Source organism: Lycorma delicatula, chromosome 2 (genome assembly GCF_047948215.1).
Source record: "Lycorma delicatula isolate Av1 chromosome 2, ASM4794821v1, whole genome shotgun sequence".
In the NCBI taxonomy this organism is placed as follows: domain Eukaryota; kingdom Metazoa; phylum Arthropoda; class Insecta; order Hemiptera; family Fulgoridae; genus Lycorma; species Lycorma delicatula.
In genome coordinates, this window is record NC_134456.1 from 191,978,160 (window position 1) to 191,995,317 (window position 17,158).

General features: G+C 31.3%; 1 protein-coding gene across 1 annotated transcript in view; it reads left to right on the forward strand.

Moving 5' to 3' along the window:
• The first annotated feature begins 1,903 nt into the window (after positions 1-1,903).
• Positions 1,904-17,158, forward strand: part of LOC142319530 (uncharacterized) — a 33,434-nt gene continuing 18,179 nt past the window's right edge. The window contains exons 1-3 of the mRNA XM_075356916.1: positions 1,904-2,251; positions 10,251-10,368; positions 12,836-12,997. Of these exons, the coding sequence (XP_075213031.1) occupies positions 2,106-2,251; positions 10,251-10,368; positions 12,836-12,997 (426 nt within the window). The 5' untranslated portion in view covers positions 1,904-2,105. The remainder of the gene's footprint in view (positions 2,252-10,250; positions 10,369-12,835; positions 12,998-17,158) is intronic.

Consider the following 17,158-nt stretch of genomic DNA (forward strand, 5'->3'; position numbering starts at 1 on the left):
CATAATATTAAATAAAGGTAAAATATCAATTTCATTGTATAGGTTTTTTTAAGGAATAAAGAATAGGAACAAATGCTGGTCAAGTTTGACTACCTTTTGGTTGAAATCAATATATTTTCAGCGTAAAGTCAATTGATTGCATTTTACCCCTCCTGTATTGTTCTACAGTGATCATGACTTTTTTTTTAAATTACTGCACTAGGCAGTACATAAAACTAACGGGAATAAGCAAGAACAATAGTGATGATATTCAGTTGGGGTTCTACTTCTGAAATCATATTTTCCATTTTATACTGTAAGATAAAAAGTATTACAATTGACATGTTTTTAATTCTATCAAGAAGCAATAGGTTATTAGTTTAGCAATGTACAGTCGTAATCAGGAAGCAGTTGACCAAGACGTATTAGTCTGCTTGAAGCTTGCTGTAACTAGACACCATGTTGCAGTATTTTTGTCTTCAGTTGGTGCCAAATATAGAGAGAAGCTCAACGATTTAACTTTTTTCTTTCTTTCTTCATTATTTCATTTAAAGTTCACCAAAATAAAGTTGATTAAAACGTACCTTATCACCGAAACCAATGGGTTAACAACTGTCACCAGTATCCACAGGAAACAAATGAGTTCCATATTATCATTGATGACATCATTCAAATTTCCACAGGGAAAAGCTAGTTAAGTTAAATTTTAGTCATACTTAAAGTAACACATGACTACTCGTAATTAAGCAGCAACTGTAGTTAAATAATATTTAGTCCTTCATTCGAATTTGAATACTAGATCGTGGATACCGACGTTCTTTGGTAGTTGTGTTTTAATTAACCACACATTTCAGAAATGGTTGACCTGACTGTACAAGACTACGCTTCACTTACACTCATACCATCCTCATTCATCTTCTGAAGTAGTACCTGACGGTAATTCCTGGAGGCTAAACAGTAAAAAAAGTAAGTCCTTCATTGTTCCAAACCATTTTTTTGCCGTAAGAGAAAAAACAATTCAACTTCACTAACAACCACATAATAATCTATGAAATGATCATAATTATATAAATATAAAATAAAGTAAAAATAATATTATTATAATTAATTATTACCACTAGATCTATAAACAGTATACACCGTACTCATGTCGTACTGAATTTAGCAAAATGAGATCTACAAAAAAACTGGATTATTAAAGTGAATTTGGAATAAGTTAGCGACTGAAACTGTCAATCGTAGTCGATAGTAGAAGGTTTAGCACATTGCAATAAAAGTTTTCTTAATATTTGCTGTACGACGACTAATTCAGTATGTTTTTTTGTTTTTTCTTAACTATAGCATTTACAATAAATATTAGAATCTTAACAAAGTTAAGATGCATAAAGTTCATAAAGTACGTATTATGTGCAATAAAATCTTCAGGCGGGACTCCATGATTAGATGTCTCACAACCGACGTTCTTCAAAATGGTTAAATGGGCTGCTATTTTGAAACAGAAAATTTTATGAAAAATCATTAACATAATTTGTTCCGCCTATTTCTTAGGAACCAATTTCAAGAAAATCGCTAAATTCATTTGGTCGTAATTACGTTACAAAATATACAATATAAAAATTTTTGTGGTCTGTATATATGTGATTATTAATCGGTTGTTTACATGCATGTATGTTGTTATGGGGGGAGAGTAGGCCTTTGCCCTGGGGAGTAAAGATTAACACCACCAGGAAGTTATCAAAAGATACTAAGGGTCGAAAAAAAAACTCTTTTTTTTGTGAAGTCGGTTAAGAATCATAATCTCATACAAAACACTCACTGAACAGATTTGTATGATGTTGACATATGCGACATCCAATCACTAATCAGCGCTGTTGCGCATGCGCCTACAGACACTTCGACATTGACTCTATATGGTGGGAGGCTACTTAGTAACAAGTAATCATTTATTTTTTGTGTATGTTAACGGTTCATTATCTTCTCTCCGTGATTAATTTCTTATTGATTTCATTAGTAAAAATGTATTTTATTATGAGTTGGGCGTAGTTATTGTATTGTTATTAAACTGCAGTTAATTCTTTTGGCTTTCACTTCAACATTCAACATTGTTTTTATTTATAATTTCTGCGATGCCTCTTCCGCCGACTTACGTAGAAGGTTTCCATGATAAGGAATCCGTGCTTCAAATGGAATATACTGATTTAGGCAAAACAGGTCTTAAAGTATCAAAACTTTCTTTCGGCGGTGGTCCTTTGGGTGGTGCCGTAACTTATGGGTAAGTTAAATACTTACTGATCAGCATATTTTGTTTCGATATCATTTATAATTATTGATGCAAGTATTTATATGTGTATTTTTTTACGAAATGCAAAGCACTTTGGCCATTTTGTGAGCGCTCTGTAGAACCAACTTTAGGTTGGGTCTTTATTCACTTATGTTGTTATTCACTTGTAATAACTAATAGATACTGCTTGATTAATTCTCTTATGATGACTAACAGAATACTTCATAAGGTACAAATAGTTTTCACTACGTTGATGTTAACAGCAGTAAAGTCTATAAGTCATTGATAATTGAGTTGGAGCTTATAAAAGAATTGAAAACTTGTTGCAGCTATACAGCTGATTATATTTGTGTAGAATTTTTTTAAATAAATTTATATTTTGTTATTTACTATTTATCAGAAATTAAATTTTTTACGTGTAATACGCATTTAGTCTGATGTACACAGTGGTAATTACTCAGATTTATAATTAATAGGAAAAATAAGATTGAATAAATTTGTTGCTTTTATGTTTGAGTTTGAAAAAATCTACTGTTACAGTATCACACTGGTATGTCCACTGAAGGAATTCCAAAAGTCCTGTGGAAGAACAATTTCCATGTCATCTGAAAAAAAATTATTTATAATTTTTTTATTTATATGCCATCATGTTTCATGCTGTTTAAAGAATGGAACTTTTATTGGAAGTAAGACTTTAAAAAAAGAAGCATTTTCTTGTTATAATGGTAAAGAATTTTTGGTAAAGAATCTTCTAAATTTTGGATCAGTTTTTTAGTTTGTGAATAACTTTATCTCTAACCTAATTTTAGGTTCAAGATTTGACAGCAAAACTTAATTAATCTTATAAGAAGTCGCAATAGCCTTGATACGATACATCACTTAGCCTGTTCATCTTTATGTTTATTTAATTGCATATAATTTTTTTCAGATATTAATTGCAGATTTAATTGAATCTGAAAAGAAAAACTGTTTTTAGAGCTCTGATTCTGAAGATTTTACCTCTAATTGTTCATAAATTACTAAATCTCTTACAGCTTTAAAAATTCAGGTTTAAAAATAAATGTAATCTTTGCAGATATAAAGTTGGGTGCTCAAAAAATCTGGCAATGTCCATGTAATACTAAAAAATCTCATTGTAACCTCAATTTATCATTTAAAACTAAATTCATTAGAATGATTTATCTGCATTTCTGTGAGTTGGGGTAAGATGTATAGCATCATGAAAAGTATAAATAATAATTGAAAAATATAAAAGTAATATGAGATTCAGTAGATTCTTTTAAAACACTATAATAAATAATGCTTCAATATTTGAAACACTCTAGTTATGGAATTTGCTAGCTATAGTCCAGTTTAAGATATTTAACAAAGTTCAACAACTGAAATCAGAGCATTAAAATTGTTGAATTTACCTGGAAAATCTTTCAGGGCCTGAATATTTTAAAAATGTGTTCAACATATATAATACTGTATGGCTATTTTTTTTTTTAATATATATAAACACTATAAAAATCTGACAATTCTTGTAATATTTATCCCTAAAGTCAAAATATATTCAATTGCAGTCCACCCTACTAGATCACAGTCTGGTTTATATATCCATTATAATTTATCTGTTACATGGTTTTAAGTTATACCTTTTACTTATACTAGTGATGATTTCTATTACCTATTATAGTCTATTTCTAATACTGGTAGAAAACTTACATGTAGTTAGTCATTCCTCACCCATGCTATAATACTGTTTTAAAGTGATAAAATATACTAAATATTTTGTTTATCAGAAGCTGATTCTGATAAAGAACCTTGGATATTCATAAAAATCATTTGAAATAATACAACAAAATCAGTTACATCTTTCATATATTAATTAAATTAGTTATGCGTAGATTTTAGATGAGGTTAAATAAGAATAATGCATTTCAAAAAGTGCACTATTTGAAATATTTTAACAAATATTATTTTTGAATGTTAGATTTATTAAACCAAATATTTTCATTGCAGTAAATTTGTGACTGTGTTTTTTTTAAATTTACTTTGTTTTCAATTGTTATTTGCTGTAGAAATCTTAGGCAATATAGATTATAAAGTAAGGTAATCTAATTAAAATTATTATTAAAAAATATACATTTTCTGCTAAGGTCAGCATAATTTCTATATTAATTAATTTACCCACCTTTTACCCTTTGTACTCATTGAGTACAGTGAGTTTTACCTAACACAAGTAGATAAATGTACTCAATATACAAATTATTCATCCTCTGAAGTAATACCTGATGGTGATTCCCAGAGGCTAAAAAAACCTCTTGGAAAAAAATATATATATTAAGGAAACCTCCTTTCAGGATACTGAAGAATTGGTTTTCATAGTTTTCCTGTTATTTTTGAAATGAAAATCCCATTGCTCAAAGCAGCTATAAACTGGATATTTACATATTAAATTTAAAACTATTTAAAACAATTTGTATTTCTGTAAAGCTAATAAAAAATTATTACACTACTTTGGTGGCAAGCTAGTTGATACCAAAAAAATTTTGCAGGATTTGGTAAAAACTATTTTTATCAGTTTCCTTAAATGTGGTTATTATTAAATTTGTATTTTTTGTGAAGCTATAATTCAGAAATTTATCTGTAATTTAAATAATCTGTAATTATACACAATTATGGACAACTTCTGATATTGATGAAATTTGGAATGTTCCTTATTTAGGACCTAAGTTATTCGATACAATTGAACTTATTCTCGGAAAAACCTTTCACTCGAGTTGCCCCTCGTAAGGTACGCAGTACCGACACCAAAAATTTCGTAATTCAGCACTGTACAAGTGTTATATACATTATTTTCGAACTAAATAATTGGTTATTGTATACAGTTATGGATCCAGCCTAACAGTTCTCCAATTTAATATTCGAGGTTAATTAGACGCGTTTAGCAAGCAAAGCAAGAGTTAATGTTACAAACTTTTGAGTCGGTTGACCCGATGTTTCTTCCGCCTGGTCGGTATGGGAAGTGCCTCGAACAGATGGCCTTGTACGTAGCTGGGAGGGATCTGGCGTCATGGTGGTGGGGAAGCAAGCTCCTGCCGGAGAGCGATTTGTGGTTCCTACCCCGTTGCGGCGTTCCACGCCGGCCGAGAAGGAAACTAGTACGGTCGTTGCTCGGTCGTCCGCTGACCTCGTAAAGCAGGTGTAACAGTCCATAGAGAATCAGGAAGTGAGTGATTCTGTCTTTGTGGTTGGGCGGTGGGGGCGAACTATACTTACAAATGCATGGTGCCGACAGGGCTGCGGCACTGAATGCAATTCATGGTAGTACGGCGGGATTGCGGTGGACTGCAGTCTTAAGAGGGCCGGCGAGCTGTGGTCCATAAGCACGACCTTGAGGACACGGTAGCCTCGAGGTCCCGGGTCCGAATCCCGGTCAGGCATGGCATTTTCACACGCTACAAAATTGTCATTTATCTCATCCTCTGAAATAATATTTAACGGTGGTCTAAGAGGTAAAAAAAAAGTTCAGTACATGGAATCGTTAGTTACCTAAACCTAATTAAACTCAGTTTAATTTCTCATAAACCAAGTTATTTACTCAGTAAATGTATATTGCAGATTTACCAAATCCCACACTTTAAGCTTAATCTAACGTAATTAAGTCGTAAGCGAATCTAATCTCATTCGTAATCTAATTTCACTTAAACCAAATTATTTAGTCAAAAATAGGTTTAACTTCGTTATATGACCGGCAGATTGTACTACTTCTAGACATCTCAGTTCTGTTAGTCTCCACTAGATGGCATTAGTCATCTAGTAATGACTCGTGGTTCGTTTGTCGACGGTATGGCATTATCACGTTTTATTAATGTAATTCAATCTTAGTTAGCGACTCTTACTTTACCCGGTAAAATTAACTTAAACTTAACTTTGTTCTTTGTCGTTTATTCACTATAATTTTAAATGCATCTTATAATTCAATACTATTTTGTATTTAGTTTAAATATCACTTTTGTTATTTATAAGTTGTATGTAATTTGTATATTTAATGTTTATTAGACGAAGTTAGCAAGCGTTAGGTTAAGTTTGATTAGATTATTTTGATATTATAGATTATTATCCACTAGATCGTGAATACCGATGTTCCTTTGGTGGCTGGATTTCAATTAATCACACATCTCAGGAATGGTCGAACTGAGACTGTACAAGACTTTTCTTTCTTTTTCCTGTTTAGCCTCCGGTAACTACCGTTTAGATAATTCTTCGGAGGATGAATGAGGATGATATGTATAAATGAAGTGTAGTCTTGTACATTCTCAGTTCGACCGTTCCTGAGATGTGTGGTTAATTGAAACCCAACCACCAAAGAACACCGGTATCCACGATTTAGTATTCAAATCCGTGTAAAAATAACTGGCTTTACTAGGACTTGAACGCTGGAACTCTCGACTTCCAAATCAGCTGATTTGGGAAGACGCGTTAACCACTAGACCAATCCGGTGGGTTATACATATCATCCTCTGAAGTATTATCTGAACGGTAATTACCGGAGGCTAAACTGGAAAAAGAAAGATTATGTTGATATTGTTGGCCTCTGTGGCGCGAGTGGTAGCCTCTCGGCCTTTCATCAGGAGGTTCCGGGTTCGAATCCCGGTCAGGCATAGCATTTTCATACACGTAAAAATCATTCATTTCATCCTCTGAAGCAATACCTAACGGTAGACCCAGAGGTTTAAAAAAATATATATGTTGATAACCCATCGGGTTGGTCTAGTGGTAAGAACGCGTCTTCGCAAATCGGCTGATTTCGAAGTCGAGAGTTCCAACGTTCAAATCCAAGTAAAGACAGTTACTTTTATTCAGATTTGAATACTAGATCGTGGATACCGGTGTTCTTTAGTGGTTGGGTTTCAATTAACCACACATCCCAGAAATGGTCGACCTGAGACTACCACACGGTGGTTCCGGAGGCTAAACAGAAAAAAATTCGACTAACGCTAGTCTAGTCGAGTCTTACAAAACTAAGATGTGATCTAGGCGTAAACCTTGTCTCATGAAACCAAAACGATGATTTTAATTTGATTTAGCTCTATCCATCCGAGAAAAAACCACTTCTCTTTACTTTTAACATGAAGATGATTTGTAATACAAAAATTAGTATGAGAAAATGACATTAAAATTTTAAGAAAGTGCGTTACCGCTATATTAAGGCGCATTATTCATCACATTAATGTGACGCATCCTTCAGCAACAATTTCGACACTTTTTTACACCCTGCATAAAATTGTTACCATTAATTTCATCGTAATACTCTTCTCCTGGGAAGATCTGGAATAACCATAAACCACGTTTAAATAACCACTTTCACTTCCTACGTGCGTTACTATTAATCGTTTACTTTTCCAGCCGGGGTTTTCAACCCAGTTGAGAAACCTTCCATATAAGTGTGTTTTAAGCTCTTTATTTCTTTATCTATCCATATATTTTCCCGCACATGTCTCGCATTAACCAAAGTTTCACCTAGATAATAAATTGTCTTACCCTCTTCATATCGCATAATTTCTCTTAAATATTCCCTGTGCCATGAAATAAAATAACTTCACATTCAACCATTAAAGGGGGTTTTGGACGTGAAACGACAGTTGATTGATTTTAAAGCACGACGTGATGTACTTCTAGAAAAATTCGGCAGTTCAGAGTCGGTATTCTCGGCATTTAATGTTTTGTTCGAGTTAAGAAGCTCGTTATTGAAATAAAACGAATAATTTTTTTTTCTGATAGCCGTTTTAGTAAAATCATCCAAGTTTTCAATTGTTAATCCCTGTTGCACTACTTGTTTTAAACAATGCCTCTGACTGTAGTTTCACGGTTAGCTTGCTTTAAGGTTATACAGGCTTTTTCTAAAATGGTGGGCTGGCTATACTTTTTCGGTAAAACTAAGCAAAAATTATCCTTCGGAAAAATGGCGATATCCCCTCCTGTCCACTATTTTGTTATTTTTATATAAAAATATATACCTCAAGTTCGGATAAACACATCACATTAATATTTGGTAAGCGTCTTGGTAGTAAAGTTTTAAAATTACCAAAAAATCAGGACTTAATACCTTCGCAAATTAAAAAATGACGGCCATTTTTATTTTTCAATCCGTTATCTCCGTATATCTCCATAGATATAAGTTTTATCAAAAGTGTGTTTTTGCTAAAATATTAAGCCTTTTATTTTGAATAAACTTACATTTTATTTTTTTAAATCGATTACCAAATAGCCGAGTTACGCCAGAAAATTTATGTTGTAATTTTGTGTCTGTTTTCATGTCCTCTTTTACGTTAAATTCGATTGAACCTAATATTAATTGTTTTTATTGTTTAATTAATATATTATATTAATATAAATATATTTTTTTTTGTATGTTATACATATGTTTTTATATTAATTCTAATACTGTAAATTAGTATCAAATTAAGTAATAATTTTCTCAAAATAAAATTAACATTGCATAATAATAAAACAATTTATATTAATTTTTCACTTTGGAATAATTTTATACTGCAACTGTTACTGTTGATCGTGTTGACTGTAAAAATAAAGCTTCTTTCAACAGGAATGGTGTTCAAAACTATTACAACCAGCATATTTGGAGCAATGAGAATCCTCATGGTACCTTCCAAAGTAGCCATTAACAAGGTTTTTCCTGAAAGGCAGGTACTTTTAATGACTATCTTTTGGGTTTTGTCACTCTACCAAATCATTTAAATGGAGAAAATTATCTTTTTCATTTGCTGAAAATCTTCCACATTTTTTGGAACCTCTTCAATTAAGAGGAAATAGGTGGTTTCATAACAATGGAGCTCAAGCACATTTCAGTCAGTCGGTATCAGATTTCCTGCATGAAACTTTCCATGAAAAATGGATAAGCCACAGAGGGCCAGTGCCCTGGCCTGCCCGATCACTTGACTTCTATGTGTGGGACCATTCGAAACACATTGTTTATTCAACTCAATACTCAACATTGAAGATCTTCAGCAAAGGATTCAAAATGGATTTCAGGTAATTTGGAAAACTCCCGGAATTTTTGAACGGTTAAGACAATCTCTCAGAAAAAGACTGGAGACATGTGTAATTTCTAATGGTGGACACTTTGAACATCTCTTATAACTTTTAACAATTAACTGTTTATTTAAAAAAAAAGTATACCTAATGTTCTACAACAATTAAAGTAAGATTATCACATGTAGTTGTTTTGTTTTTTTTAATTATTAGGTCTGTTATGAGAAAATTATTACTTTATTAGAATTAACGATATTTAATCAAATTGAACGTAAAGTGGAGGACTAAAAACAGACAAAATTACATAAATTTTTTGTCATAACTTGACCATTTGTTAACCGATTTTAAAAAATAAATGTCATTTTGTTCAGAGTATATTTTAGTATAATGTCTGCCAGGCATATAACAGAATTTAACCCAAAAATATATTACGCTTGTACAGAGCTGAACTATGAAATTTTAGGTGAGGATACTGTATAACTTACAAAAGACCTAACTCACGTGAAAGGCCTTTCCAAAAATAATTTAAATTATAATGAATAACTTAGGTCCTAAGTAAAGTATATTCCAAATTTCATTAAAATTGAATGCGAGTAAATTAATGTGTATAATTACCAAATAATAATGTAATTTTGTAGTGTTAATCAAATTCTCACCCGTAGGGAAGTAAGTAAGTTTTACTGTCTGACTGGAACATCCAACTTTTAAGATAGATAAGCACAAAAGTTCAAATAAATACTATTTTTTTAAATAATAATTTTGTACCTTAATGACTTTTTTATTCTTAATCAGTTCTTTAACCACTTCTTATAAGTAGCATATCTTTAAATGTCATAACTTAATCCATAAACACAAAATGCATATTGAAGTTAGAAATATTAATGTGGTTCTAATTGGCTTTAGAAAAACTGCATTTGTAGTTTGTTATCTATAATACTGCAATTAATTATAGGGAGTATTTGGAAGAAGAAGCAATAAATACTGTGAGGGAAGCGATTCGTAAAGGTATTAATTATATTGACACAGCTCCAGCTTATGGTCAGGGCCGTTCAGAGGAGCTCCTTGGTAAGGTATGAAGATAATGAACAGTGAACATCTGTTTGTTAATCAATGAGCTAATTTTATTTGCTTTGAATTTAACCTTTATAGCTGTATAGGAGTGTTTAAGCTGATATTGTATTAGATAGTCTTGAAAACACCTTCTAACCTTATTAACATTAGCCCTGCTTAACCAAAGTAATAAAGTTAAATATGTTGAGGAATGTCTGAAATATAACTTTTTAAAGATTGCCAACTGTGTGTTTTGATTTGTGACAAATTTTCCAGCTTTGCAGGGAAGAGATCACCTTTTTTCCAAAAATCTTTCATTGTTACTGATAAAGACATGTTAGACTAAATTTAACATGTGATTCAAGTGCTTTATTTGTGTTAATTGATTTAACTGTTTTGTTGTTTTTTATTTGTTTTGTTAGTGATTGGAGGTGCTGTTATTAATGTATTTAAATTATTAAAGTTAGTTATTCCACTGAAGTTATTGCTGGTGGTTATTTTGGGTCTGTAAGACATTTTTTTAGGATGAAGCCAAAACTGTGTATCAAATTTACTCATTGAGTATTCTTCCAAATACTTCATATCAGGGTAGTGATCGCATTAAAGGCATTCATCTCGAAGGTTATGGCTTGAATTCCTGTAGGAGTTTACATATTGCACAATCTATAAATTAGCATTCTTATTCAAATACAGTAGTCCTAAGGTGCCTTGTGATGGATAGGAAGCCTGAATCCCTGCTGGTATGGCAGGATATTTTGTATTGTTCCAGTATATTTAAATATATATATATATATATATGTGTGTGTTATTGTGTATTCTTATTTGCTTTACTAGGCTTATCACTAATGCCAAATCAGGATAACTGAGTGTTTTGTTTGCTGATTGTATCTTTATTTCTGCCTGTGTCCTTTTTACCTAATACTAATATTTTATTTTTGTATATTCCTGGTGTAATGGGTTTGTTGGATAGTAAAAGTTTATGTGGTTGTTTTTTTTTGCTCTGCAAGTCATTTTTGTCCTACTTTATTAATTTTATGAAAAGACTTTTTTATGATTTAGACCTGTTTTCTGTTTACATTGTCTTGTTATATTTTTGTCTTTTGTTATGAGTAAGTAAATCTGTTATCAGGTTTGATATTCATAGTTATCTATACATAAAGTAGGAATACATCTGTCCTAAATTGTTGCACTTTAGTATTTCTGCCTTATTCTTTATAGCAATGGTTTCAGATATTCAAAAGTGTATCTGTTGGATTTTAAACATGTACCTCATGATAATTCAATTCATTGACAATAGTCCTAAATAGATGAGTTATAGGTTAGATCATGAAGACTAAATAAATAAGCATTTATATTTTATCTAAATTTATTCCTCTAAATGTATCCTTTAATTAAATTAACTTAAAAAAGTAGGTTCTGTTTTTGATTAGTTTGCTTTATTTTTGTAACTTAAGTAAGTTGTACAGTTTGTGTGTACTTTTAAGGCAGAAATTACACACAAGCAATCAGTCTCAACTGTTTTGATGTGAAACATATTCATGTTTAATGTAACTGATACAATCCACTGCATTCGTACTCATAAATATTAATCTCTTTGCAGTTGTACAGAATTTTCACTCCTCTGACAAAACCTTGATTCAAGACTAATGAAAGACTGTTTTTTTTTTTTTTATCTGAAATATAATTTATTTATTTTTCCACAGATAATGTGCAATAATGTAAATTTTTAATTCATTTTCAGTTATTCTATCCTGCTTTTGAATATACCCTATTTGATTCAAAAGTAGATGTCCATTTTTTTCTTTTTGACGTTCACCTAACTTCTAGATGTTGCAGTAAGTCTGCAGTATTAATTTAGTAATTTAAGAAAAGCTTAACTGATTTTGATGAGTCTATGACATATTTGGATATACCTTTGATTAATATTGAAACTTACTCTGTTTCATTCCTGTTCATCTAATATTTTACGGTTTAGTTGTGCTTCATGGAATGCTAACCTTTTAGATTTAAAATAAATTAATTTTATGTATTTTATAATTAATTTTTATGCGGGGGTTGAAGTAATTTTATTTTTGGAAATTGCTAATAGAATATGAACTTGAATTTATATTTTAACATATGAAAATTATTCCATAAAAATTAAATTCATTCAAGTACATAATGTTTAATTTTTAAGTACTGTTTAATTTTTTATTTAAGTTATTAAATGAGATTAATTTGATTATTTTAAATGAGAAAAATTTATTTATTATATAAAGATTGTGTCATAAAAAACATTCCTACGTGCAGAAAATGGAAGGATTTTCTCTTTACTCATACGTGAGAGAATATAAAAATCTATTTTGACTTTATATTGTACGACATTATTTAAATTCATACTTTTTTCTGCTTCACTTATTCTTATTCATATTTTATGATTATTTACTGTAATGAGTAAATAAAATGGAATGATTCTTTTTTAACTGTCATATGTCATCTCTGCTACAGGCTTTGGCAGGAGTACCCAGGAAAGCTTATTATATTTCAACAAAAGTAAGCAGATATGGAAGACATTGGAGTGAGATGTTTGATAGATCTGAAGATCGCATACTTTCTGGATTTGATCAGAGTCTGAAATATCTAGGCTTGGATTATGTTGACATTGTAATTGTAAGATTAATTTGAGTACTGTCATATTTCAGTAATAACTAACAAATTCAAACATTGCTTTGAACACTTTTCTTAACATTTTTAACTGTTAAATTATAGTTAGTTAATGTTATATGTATGTGTGAGTATATATTACTCTTTTACACTAATATAGTAAAAGAGCAAAACATGGATAAATTTCAACTGTGTAAACTGCTATGTCTAGTAAAAATAATTCATACTTCAAGTTTGGTTAATTCAAGATTATTTTATGTATGAGTTATGATGAGCAAACAGCAGAAAAGTCACAACTCTAAGGGTAAATTGAAATAACACTGATAAACATAATTTTTGTTTCCTAACATGCATACATGATTTTAATCTGATTTTTTATGCTTAAAACGAATATGAATTTGGAATCTTTCATCACCCATAATTTTTGAAAAATTGTTAAATTTTAATTAAAGAATTTTTTTCATTTTTCAGTGAATAGTTAGCATTTTAAGTTCCTATATTGCATTTTTTAGCTCATTTTTTATTATTTAACTTTGTTAACATAATTTGTAAGCAATAAATAAGCAATACTAGACAAAGAATTAAATCATATCATAGACACATATTATGACATTTCGAATATTGAAGATCGAGCCTTCATGGACAAGATTAATCATGTCTGTGCAGGTCAAAATATGTAGCTGAAAACACAGCTGTGTTGTTTATGTTAAGCACTGGATTTAGGAATGAATCAATTTTGTTCAGTCTTATTGCTGCCTTAAATTTGTTAACAGTGCAGTGTCATAATGCCTCGAATTGTGTAAATGATGTGGATGCCTTTTGTTATGTATGTGAGTTTACCATAAAATCAGATAGAAAAACATTACACCTTTAATTAAAAAACCATATCGTTTGTTCTTTCAGTGTAAAATTCGTGATCAGGATAAGATGTGGGCTTCTCATATAGTATGCATTAATTGTTCTTTATATTTAAAAGGATGGCTTTGCCATTTGGTGTACCTACGATTTAGCGTGAACCAAAGGATCATGTAACCGACTGTTACTTTTGTTTAACAAGTGTGTCTGGAATTTCTAAAAAATCTAAACATACTTCATTAGCATCCTTCATTGCAATCTGCAATCAGGCCTGTACCTCACAGTGAAATTATTTAGTTCCTGAGCCACCTGTTATTGTATGTTTCAAAAGCAGCAATGAAGAATCAGGAAGTACTGAAGAAGACAACAATGATTTTGATTTTGAATTATCTTCCAATAAGCCACATTTATATCACAAGGTGAATTAAATGACTTGGTTAGGGATTTAAATTTATCAAAAAAATCAAGCTGAACTGCTAGGATCAAGACTGCAGGGTTGGAAATTACTTTAAAAAAAATACAAAAAGTTTGGGCTTTCAAAACCGACAAAAAGAACTTTCTCAGTACTTTATTGATGAAAATAATTTGGGTTTACAGCACAACTATTCATGAGCTTATGTTGCACTTAGAAGAAGTTCATAAACCTGAGGACTGGCGCCTTTTCATAGATTCGTCCAAGTATAGTTTAAAAGTGGTTCTACTACAAAATGGTAACAAATATCCTTCAACACCAATCGTTTATGGTATTAATTTGAAAGAGACATACAATGTGATGAAAGATCTTCTTGAAAAAATAAATTATAAAAAACGTAGCTGGAACATATGTGGTGATTTGAAAGTTATAACTAGTTTTTTAGGCATGCAGTTAGGCTATACTAAGTACATGTGTTTTCTTTGTGAATGGGACAGCTAAGCTAAGGATAAACATTATGTTACCAAAGAATGAAAGAAACAAGACAATTTAACTCTAAATGGTTAAAATATTATTCATGAGCCCTTAGTTGAACCCAAAAAAAAAATTATTATTGTACATTAGGCAGAAATTTTTGAATGTAAGTAAAGGAAAAATTAAAGAAGGAATATTTGTTAGTCCTCAAATTTGAGTTGGTCAAAGATGATGTATTTAACTCAGTGTTAAGAATAGTGTAAATAGTGCAGCTTGGGCTTCATTTAAAGATGTTTGCAAAAATTTTCTTGGCAAGCAAAAATCCAACAATTACCACAATATTGTTAATCAACTTCTTACTTCATACAGAGCTATGGGATGTAATATGTCTTTGAAAATACATTTCCTCCATTCACATCTGGATTTTTTCCGGACAACCTCAGAGACGTAAGTGACAAATACAGTGAACGTTTCCACCAAGACATTTCAGTGATGGAAAGCCTCTTTAAAGAGAAATGGAATACTAACATGCTAGCCGATTACTGTTGGACATTAATTTGGGATGTGCCTGAGGCTATTTATAAAAGAAAAGCATCAGTGAAATAATTCTAACACAGGTCTGGCCATGTAAAATTATAAATTTTTTCAGATTTTAACTATATTTTCCCTTAATTTTTTTTAGGCATAATTTATTTAAAACTAAGGGTGATAGAAAAATTGTTTTTTTTTTTTTTTTTTTTTTTTTAAGGGCGAAAAACGGTTGAACGTTATCATCGCTCGGAAAATAAATAAATAGATAAATAAATAAATAAATAAAAATAATTTTAGGTTTTTAGATAAAATTAAAACTTAAAACTACTATCACAGAAACAAAATCCGGAATGGGTGTAAAAGGCCCATTCTCGGATAACAAAAACACTAATATGTAACTTAAAACTCTGTTAAAAACTATCACATTAAAAATAAATAAAACTTAAAGCTATGTTAAAAACTATCACATTAAAAATAAATAAAACTTAAAACTATGTTAAAATCTATCACATTAAAAATAAATAAAACTTAAAACTAAAAAAGGAGATAAAACTTAAAACTAATATCACAAAAATCTTACAACTAATATCACAGACGAATTTAAAAAACGAACAAAAAAAACAAAAAAAATCCGATAGGGAGTGTAAAAGGCTCCCTACTCGGATAACAAAAACAATACATAGGACAATACATACAATTATGAAAGAATACATACTTATTAAATTTTTTGCATTAACCCTATACTACGTAAAAATATAAACATCCGGTTTAAAACCTCCTTATCGTCACGCAAGATACCACGGATGTTACTAGGAATTTTAAATTTACGACGCAATGCCGCATAACATATGCAGTCCACGAGTATGTGGCGCACAGTCACGCGGCAGTTGCATCTTGCGCATAGAGGTGGTTGTCCTCTTGTAAAGAGGTACTCGTGTGTAACTCTCGTGTGTCCTATCCGCAATCGACAGAGAACTACTTCCTCACGCCGGGGTTTTCTGTATGAGGAGTTCCATGGTAACACAGAATCTTTAATGTGACGGAGTTTATTATCAACGGTAGCTTTCCAATCACCTTGCCACCTTGTTCTTAATAATTGTTTTACATAGTTAATGAAATCAGAAGTAGCAAGTCGGGTGGTGAAAGGAGGCTGGTTACATGCTTCTTTGGCAGCGGAATCTGCATGTTCATTACCTGGAATCCCTACGTGGCTAGGGACCCAGCAAAAACTTAATTCTGTGTTGTGATTATTCAACTCAGCGATTGCGTTGTAAATTTCAATGACGATAGGATGTTTGGAATAAAAGTTTTTTAAGGCTTGGAGAGCACTACACGAGTCACTGCAAATAAGAATTTTTCTATATTTAGGGTTAATGATGTTTAGAGCTTTATTTATAGCGTATAGTTCAGCGGTAAACACACTCGTAATACCGGGTAGACCAAACATATAAGTTCTCTCATTAACAACAAATGCACACCCAACTGTATCATTTTGTTTCGATCCATCAGTGTATACAACCGCGTCTGGTTTCGCCTTGGAGAGAACACATTGAAACATCTGCTGAAAGACGATAGATGGTGTTGATTGTTTATTACATGTAGTCAGGTCAAAATTAAAATTTATGAGGTTTATTCCCCATGGAGGATATGAGCAAGGGTACATAGGAAAGAATGACGGTGTGTCAACATTTATATGCTGCAGCAGACGCCAGGTACGGATACCTACAGGTGCAGTACGTCGTGGATGATCCTCATACTTTCCTAGATTAGGATTTTTAAGGACTGACTCAAGAACCGGGTGATTTGGCTGTCCTCTGAGACGAGCAAAATAAGATAATAAGAGCTGGTCTCGTCTATCCCAAAGTGATGGTTCACCACAGTCTACAAGTAATCTT